The 8,251-nt window shown below is 40.2% G+C and overlaps 1 protein-coding gene across 1 annotated transcript; it reads right to left on the bottom strand.

Moving 5' to 3' along the window:
- Positions 1-1,911: 1,911 nt before the first annotated feature.
- On the bottom strand, positions 1,912-7,324 carry slc52a3 (solute carrier family 52 member 3). The gene is made up of 4 exons (XM_004070868.4): positions 7,090-7,324; positions 4,062-5,109; positions 2,552-2,675; positions 1,912-2,406 (listed from the first exon to the last, which is right to left on the bottom strand). The coding sequence occupies exons 2-4, from the start codon at positions 5,057-5,059 to the stop codon at positions 2,194-2,196; spliced, it is 1,335 nt and encodes a 444-aa protein (XP_004070916.1). The 5' UTR covers positions 5,060-5,109; positions 7,090-7,324; the 3' UTR covers positions 1,912-2,193.
- Between the last annotated feature and the right edge of the window lie 927 nt (positions 7,325-8,251).

The raw sequence follows: 8,251 nt of genomic DNA, 5'->3' as shown, positions 1-8,251 counted from the left end.
CCCCTGCTGAGCCTCAGTAATTAGAGCCCCCCTCTTCCGTGTGCTCCCCCCAATAGACCCGGCCCGAGTACCCTCTCCGTCCCCTTCTGAAGGGCACTGGGGGGCAAAGAGGTCAGACAGCTGCTGACGGGAAACCGCTCTTTGGTTCCCATGGATGACCCTCTGTCCTCTCTGGAGGATGTGCAGCAGCATTTTACACCAGGATGATGGGGGCTCGCAGTAAACATCTCAGAGGATCTGGTTTCTTTTTATCAATTTTTGTTGCTCTACACCGCAACATTAGATGACAAGTGTTGTTTTCATCTTATATAGACAAAAGACTTTTTGAACTAATTATGTTTTTCAGTGAAAGCGGAATTTTGCTGTTGCTGCTCTTTGAAAGGCGCAAACATATATTCAGTTTGTGTTATTATTTTCTGAACTAGACAAAACTTAAAATCTGTACCATTTAAAGGTTTTAATTAGGTATGCATATTCAGTTACTGTGTGAACCAAATCAAAAGGTTAAACATGAATAAGCATTTTCAAATTATTAAAAAATGTCGTCCATCTTCTAATTCTCGACATGAAAATGTCTTTTAGCCCATTAAATTCTTCCATTCTTTGGTTTTGAGCTAAGCACTTGGTGTCAGGTGGAAAACCTGAAGCTTGTATTTATATGTTTAAGAAGTGCACTTGTGACACCTAGTGGTCATTTTGCTAAGAATTTAAAAATCAGAGAAGTACATGTAAAAAACTCCTGAGACAACGTTTGAATACTTTGCCTTAATACTTTAACGTTCTAAAGGGATTTTTTAGTTTACCTAAAACAGGAAAATAAATCTGAACTTTGTGTGAAATTAAACAATGATTGCAAAGAACTTAAAGTTTAACTAAACAAAAGCTCAGTAATTGAATTACGGTACAGTAAGCTTAATTTTCTGTATACAAGTTCTCCATCATGAGAAAAATGCAACAAGAACATGTTAAAAAAAAAACAATTTATAATTGGAGTTAGTCTTTAACTAAGACTGAGTTAAAACCACACATTAAGACACGTCAAACAGCCAGTAAACTGATTTACTTTAAATTCACATTCTGTCGATAAAAAGTTGTAAAAACTTTTTAAACAAATTTGAAAAAACTAGAAAAAACGATACTCGGAGTCTTTGTTATGTTACGACACAGATGCAATGCCATCCAGGCTTTTATGTTAACATGTTTGCAGCTTTTAGTGCACTTTTTGTTGTCCATCTTTTATGTTTGTATTTCAGTGGAGTGATATCAATATATCTCTGCTCAGTTGCATAACTTTAAGAAAAATTAAGTTCAGAAGTGTTTAATTCATTTAATTCATTAATTCTTCCTTCAGAATACTTCCTGTCTCCTCTACTTTGACCAATGACAATTGGTGAGGAGAAAAAAAAGCACATAAAAAAGCGATAGACTGAATTTTTTAAAAGGAATTCAGACACATCCTAAGTTTCAATTTATGATCATGACCACTGCTTTCTGCCAGTGAATTTCAATTTGTCTGTTTCAGATCCTTTAGTCTTCCTACTTTTGTGAAGTCATGTTAGGTTTTTGCTTTTTGTACAACTTTATTAAATGAGTTTAATTAGCCATCGGGTGTTTCCTGCATGTGTGTCTTTCACCTCTGACCTTTATTTTAGTCCTACTGTTTCATGCCTTACTGAGCGTCTTTTATATAGGCCTAGATGGAAAAAAGGCAAACCTTAATCTGGACAACAGCTTTCCTATTGTCATGAAAGGTTTCTGATGGTTGTCTTTGTGTACTGTATTGTAATTATTACATTTTGGCCCAGGATCTCAATGTTCAGACTCATCATTTGTATTTTGTTTAAATTACCACTGATTTGTTCATGAGTCCGTCTTAAAGGTAACAAACAGAATTTTTCCGAAAGCTTGTACTGCTGTTTAAGATCCTTTTAATAATAGAGTCAGAAAATGAGGTGAGACACAGGGCTGTAATACATACATAAAACAAACACAGAGAGGACATTCATATCCTATCTGAATGAGTGTACTTTGGACAGACACATGCTTTATATTTATTTTGTGAATTGTCATTCGTTCAAAAGACAAACAAACCGATTGGATTTTTTTCATTGGTAATCGGAATGAATATAAGTCAAGAAGTCTTCATCCAAAAGGGAAATTCAGTTCCTTCAACAAATAGACTCTGATCATCTGTCATGATGGACACTGGGTGTTGCAGAAGTCTCCTGACTTAAACAGGTGGTAGATGTTAACCAGTGGGAACATGGTGATGGAACCAACCAGTGAGCCCATCTGAGCGGCTGCTCCACACCACACCAGGGCGCTGTGGCTGTGGTCTCTCAGGATGACACCGACCATCACTTTAACATATGACAGCGTCCCAGTGAAAAAGAGCCACGACAACACCTGGCAAGGACAAGAGAACATTATGCACTCATAATCATATCTCATCAATAATCTACAAACGGGATAACACAATCTGAGTTAAAGATGGGACTACTCTGGAACTTGGCCATTTCCTTTAGAGTGGGGATTTTGGAGTTTTACTCACAATCACAGCCTCTCCCACCGCAGAGCCAATGAGCAAAGGGCAGGGGCTCATAGCTGCCATAGCCATGTTGTAGCCACCAAAGCCTGTCCCCAATAAGGTCAACACACCAAGAAAGATCAGGGATCTAAGCAGAAAAACATGTGTCAGCAGCAGCCTCATTATGCCATATACAGTTGACAACAAACAGTTTTTTTCTCAGGAAACAGTTTTCCTGAGGAAAAAAAAAGCCAAAATACTGTAGAATCTCAGAATCTGACTGAAACTATATTTTGGTACAGTAAAAAGGGTTTAGTTGCATGATCTTGATGTGATCATGACATCAACCGTTTCCATATGCCAGAAATAAAAAAAAGCATGTAAAAAATAGTTTTTTACTAAAAGAATAAAATAAAAAAACAGAAGTTCAAAAAAACCCTCAAATTCTCATGGGGTTTTCTTCATATAATAACAGCAAAAAGTGGCTGTTTTACATCAGCTTTAAATTTTACCTGCATGCTTCTTTTCTGGTGTAGCTGACCAATCAAAACAATGTGATTCTGTGAGGCATGTTAACTCATTCAAGCTTTCTTTTCATGTATTCATGACTGTCAAATTATCAACATTCATCACTGACATATGGGACCTCTGCAGGTGTTGATATTTACCTACATTTAATTTTGAATTTTGTCTTGAAAGGTTCTGTTGGAAAAAGAGTATGATGCCTGCTAACATCAAGATCCTTTCATTATGTCCCATGTAAATGCATTAATCCAGTTTGTAAACTCACTTAATGAAAAAATTAGCAGAGAAATACAGTGGGGCATGCTAGGTCACAGTAGGGGAGGGCAAATTGTTAACTACTATAAAAAAATGTGCTGCAATTTACTGTTTGTATATAGACAGCAAAAATAGCTATTTTAATTTACTTTTAATTTACCAAAGATGATGCGGATCTATAAGCCAAGTTAAAACCCAAACACTATTTACTCTATTAACCCATAAAACAAGTATTTTTTAAGACCCGCTGTAATGAAAATCTGTTTTTTTGTTATTTTACTTGTCTAAACGAAGAAATTAAGAACAAGCTGCATTTCTGAATATCCCTTTTTGCAAATTGTTGTGAATCAGGAGCTCTCAGCAATGGGGAAGGGGGCGCGGTTTCTCTGTGCCAAAAGTCCTGCCTATGTCCGACTCAGACAGAACCGAATATATAAGGAACTACTGCTGCTCTGCAGAAAATATGTCCTAGAAAACGTCACAGGTTCTTGGATTTTGGCTAAAAATGGCTAAATCATAAATAAAAATTTCAGAATAAGGAATTTGATAGAACCAGTGTTTGTGTATATTGTCCTCGTCGGTTTTCACACCTCCCGCACTGATTCTGACCAAACAACAAGTACAGACTTCTTCTCCTGATAAATTCCCTATGTCTAACTTTGCTGAAGATGTTATCAACAAACCAGGTTCAGAATGGCAGCAGAAAGCAGCTTTACGTCATTAAAATTATTCTTCAAAGAAAGAGCAAAATTACCTGTTTTGAAAGAACATTGCAATTGTGCAGGCCACTGGGTTTGCCACTGAAGACAAAGCTGCAGACAGGTGATAGGCAAGGTTCCCATATGGCATGCAGGAGTACGTCTGCACAGAGGGCAGCAGACCATTGGTGGAGGAATTTACCCACACCACCAGGCAGTAGATGTAGATCAGCTGGTACTTGGAGGGCTGCAGTTCAGCCGGCAGCTGCCCGCTCTTGGCTGCTGAGCTCTTATCAACCCCTCCGTCGGTGTCTGCTCCTGAGTTGTCTAATCCAGAGCTGACTGATGCTGCAGTGTCCTGCACAAGGTTTTCTGTGGATAGTTCGTATGTCCGAGGAAGCCTGTTCAGTCCAATAAAAGCAGCCAAACTAACGCACATCATGGCTGCCAGGAAAAAGAAAAACACCTGTGTGGAGAAGTTCGGAGAAAGATACTCAGTTTGCATGGACCATTGCTCTTCGTCTGTGTGGTTTCCATGTGTCTTAGATGAGTTGACACACTTGGCGATGCCGACACCTTGTGCCAAAGCAATGACACCAGGAATAAAGCCACTCAGCCCCTCTCCTATAAAATACGTGGTGATGTATTTTGCTGGAAGCTGCATCATAAAAGGAAGGGAAGTAACTGAAGACGTGCAGTCCACCAGAGAGAGGAAGAAGGTGATGATGAAGAAGGCTGTGCTGTGTGGAGCCCCAGCCACAATGGTGGTCCTCTCCCAAAAAAAGGCAAGCAGGACACAAGACACAACACCAATGGAGAGGATGAAATAAATAACAAAACGCTCGTTAAGGCGGCCCGGACACTGTTTGTGCATGACGGTGACCAACAGGGGCCCCAGGTTAGCTAGCTGAATGATGACTGTCAGGTAGGAAGGGAGCTCCCAGGCCTCAGGCAGAGTGTTGACGATAAGCGGCAGTTCCACCCACAGACCGTTTATTGCAACCCAGGAGCCGAGCCCAAAGGCGCAAGCCAGCACATGCACGAGCAGAGCCATGATGCCTCCAGATCAGTGTGAACACCGCCTTTTACCTCTGTGTGTCATACCTGAAAAAAACAAAACACACGAAAGTATTTTGAAGTTTTGAAATACTTGAAAGTTCAAAAGAAAGCTGGAGCAACCCTTTTTTTATGATTCTTTGTTACTCAAAATTATTCAACTTAATTCTTTGAGTATTCTGAAGTCCCATTCCCTCTATAAAGGTTAAACAATTAAATTTGGGGTTTTTACAGAGCATCTTTACGCTCAGTATTATATTTGATTGCAGTTCTTCTGACCGCTTGTTTCTCACTGCTTCAAAATAGTAAATCATTGCCTTATTTATTCCCATTACAAATGGAAATCAAAGAGATTTATAACTTGTCCTGTCCAACAACTGAGCAAACACAAGAGAACCGAAGGCCTCTTATGTTGGACATATTTTACTGGTACAACATGCGGTTATGAGTCTTCTGACATGTATATTTGAATAAAACCCTTTTGTAATTTAGGCTAAACTTTATTTATATTGACTATATTTGTAACCGTTTTTTGTTGGTCTGGACAGAAATGAAGAGGAGGGAGGAAGAGACAGAGGTGTTGGGGGGGGGTGATTATAAGAGGGGGCGGGGGTAAAATCTTAAAGCATCATAAATCATAAAGCAACAAGTTGCTGGAAGTTCATAATCATTACTGGTGTAAAGGTATAACAAATTTGAAAGGGGCGGGGCCTGTCCACACACACAACTGTTACACAACTGGCTCCTAAATTCTTCAGAAACAAACATGTCAACATGTACACAATACAACTGCCGTTCGCACACGCATACTTATGCATACAAAACCAACACATGTAAAGCACTTCATTCAGTCATGCAAACTATTTGTGCAACGGTGAGCTGACACCTGTGCTCAGGTGGGTGTTTATGTTTTTCTGGGGTCGATGATGGAATGTAAAAAACAAAAGTGGATAAGTGTCCAGTCATCCCCACATCAAGACCCCCGTCGAAGTAGCAGTGGCAGCCAGGAACACCCCAACAACCGCACAGCATACCAGATGAGGAAAACCGCCCACCGGGCAAACATGTGAAACATGCACCTGGGGGCACAACGCAGTGCCCCCCACCCTGGAAAGCATCTCCAGCCTCAGATGAGCAGCCCACCACCACCCAGGAGTTCTAAACATCCCACCACCACAACCCCAGGAACGAGCCAGGGCCCCCCAAGGGAGACCCGCCCCTCACTCCAGGCAGCCACCCATCCAGCCCACGGGAGATCCAGAAGAGAGCGAGGCAGGGGCCGCCCACTCCTCCTCAGGAGGAGGACATCCAAGAGACAGTGGACGACAGTGAAGAGAAGTGGGGGGCCCCAAAGAGCGTTGTAAACATGGTCCGACCAGGCTCACCCACTGTTCGAATTTTTTGAGAGGCCCTTATCTGTCCCCTTATCTGGTTAAGAATCACATATCTCTCTGATTAGTTTTGCTCACTGATTATTTTAGGAGGTGTTGGTCAACTGAGTTGTTTCTCATGAATGCTTACAACACAAGGAATGATGTCAAATCCGTATGCATCCTGATTTGGGGTTTTAACGTAAAATGTTGCTTGAAATGTAACAATTTAACAACTAACAGCATTGATGTAGAGATTTCAAGAATGAAAGGTGTAATCAAGTATTTTGCAGTTTTGAAGTCTGCTTTAAATCTACGGTCTAATCTGTTGTATAAATTTGACTTTGAAGAAAGAACAGATAAGTTTTCTCCTTTATCAGTCTGAGGATTTCATCCATGTAATGAAGAGAGTCCAGCAACAGCAATAAAGTCTTAGCAGAGAGTTCACGTTTCACCAGTTTCATGTCCTTTCACCGTTCTGAATTCAACAAACGGCTGCCTTTCTCAAAAATCCGGCTTTAATTAAAACAATCAACACAAAGGTCGCCTAAAAAAAAACACTGAATAGGTCAAAACTGATTATGACATGACCTTAGAACGGAGAGCGTGCTTTGAGCACACTCAGCACAGATTTCTTTTAAACATGTTGTGTACTTACAAGTCGGTTCAGTTTGTGATGGCCTTGGAAAGGTCTGCTCATTGTTCATGAAGGGTTTGTGACAGATCTCCTGCGGTTGTCAACGATTAGACTCACATGGCTTCAGTCGTGTGGGTCAGAGTCCACAGCACAGCTGTGGGCGGAGTCTAGATGCTGCTCTATATGGGTCAAGTTCATTCTTGACACACTGTCACAGATATGTGGGAGAAACACAGAAAGCTCTAGATGCTACTTTGTTATGGTGATGGAAAAGCAGGGTTGAGAAATGAAAGTTAAATGAGGTCAGTAAAGGAGCTGAAGCTTCAGTTTTGAATTCCTGTTTTAGGACTTCCTTCTAGTGCAAGACATTTTCCCTTCCTCCAGTGTTACAAAACTTTCAAATTTCACAGGATCTGCAGTCCAAAGGAGGGTCTTTAGTCAGCACTGCCACCCACTGGACAGCATCACAACTAAAATTGAGTAACAAACCTTGTGACAGGCATCACTTTACCACACTGACTAAAACGTCATGTGCAACAGTCAAAACACAATAACAGTAACTAATTAATTTAATTGTATAGCACGTTCAAACACAGTGTACTAAAGGGCTTTTCAGAGTTGTAAGAGCAAATCATAAAATATTGTACTGGATCCTGAAATGTTCAGGAAGCAAGTGGAGGCAGTGCGGCTTTACTCTGCTTGTGGTGTTAAGTGTTGGTTCAAAAGCAAGCTGTTGCATTCTGCACAGTTTGTAAATGATGCAGCAACACCCGTTCAATCCCAGTACTAAAGCACTTACAAATATCAGTGCAACAAACACAGGAACAACTGTCTCTGTGCTCATAGCTAAAAGAAGTTAACATTTTTCACAATGAATAATCCAGCAAAACCTAAACACTGAATCTGGCTTGTTTGCTTGTAAAAATAAAATAAAATCTGTGACTAAAAGACAAAAAAGGAATAGTGCTCTTTTATTTGCACAAACTATATTTGACTGGTTTTAGGGAACTGAAATAAAGCTGGTCAGCTGATGATGACCCAGCTGGGGATTCTGCTGGTTGAGCCACAGATGAAAACACTGTTTTGGTTAGAAAATACAAGTAAACATAGAAGCAAACACTCAAACTAAGGTGAAACTTTCATTTGCAAAACTTTATCTGAATCTACTTTAAGTTTATGAAAA

The sequence above is a fragment of the Oryzias latipes genome, chromosome 7, assembly GCF_002234675.1.
Source record: "Oryzias latipes chromosome 7, ASM223467v1".
Lineage (NCBI taxonomy): Eukaryota > Metazoa > Chordata > Actinopteri > Beloniformes > Adrianichthyidae > Oryzias > Oryzias latipes.
The sequence above is the reverse complement of the archived record's forward strand: the minus strand, read 5'-3'. Positions and strand labels throughout refer to the sequence as shown.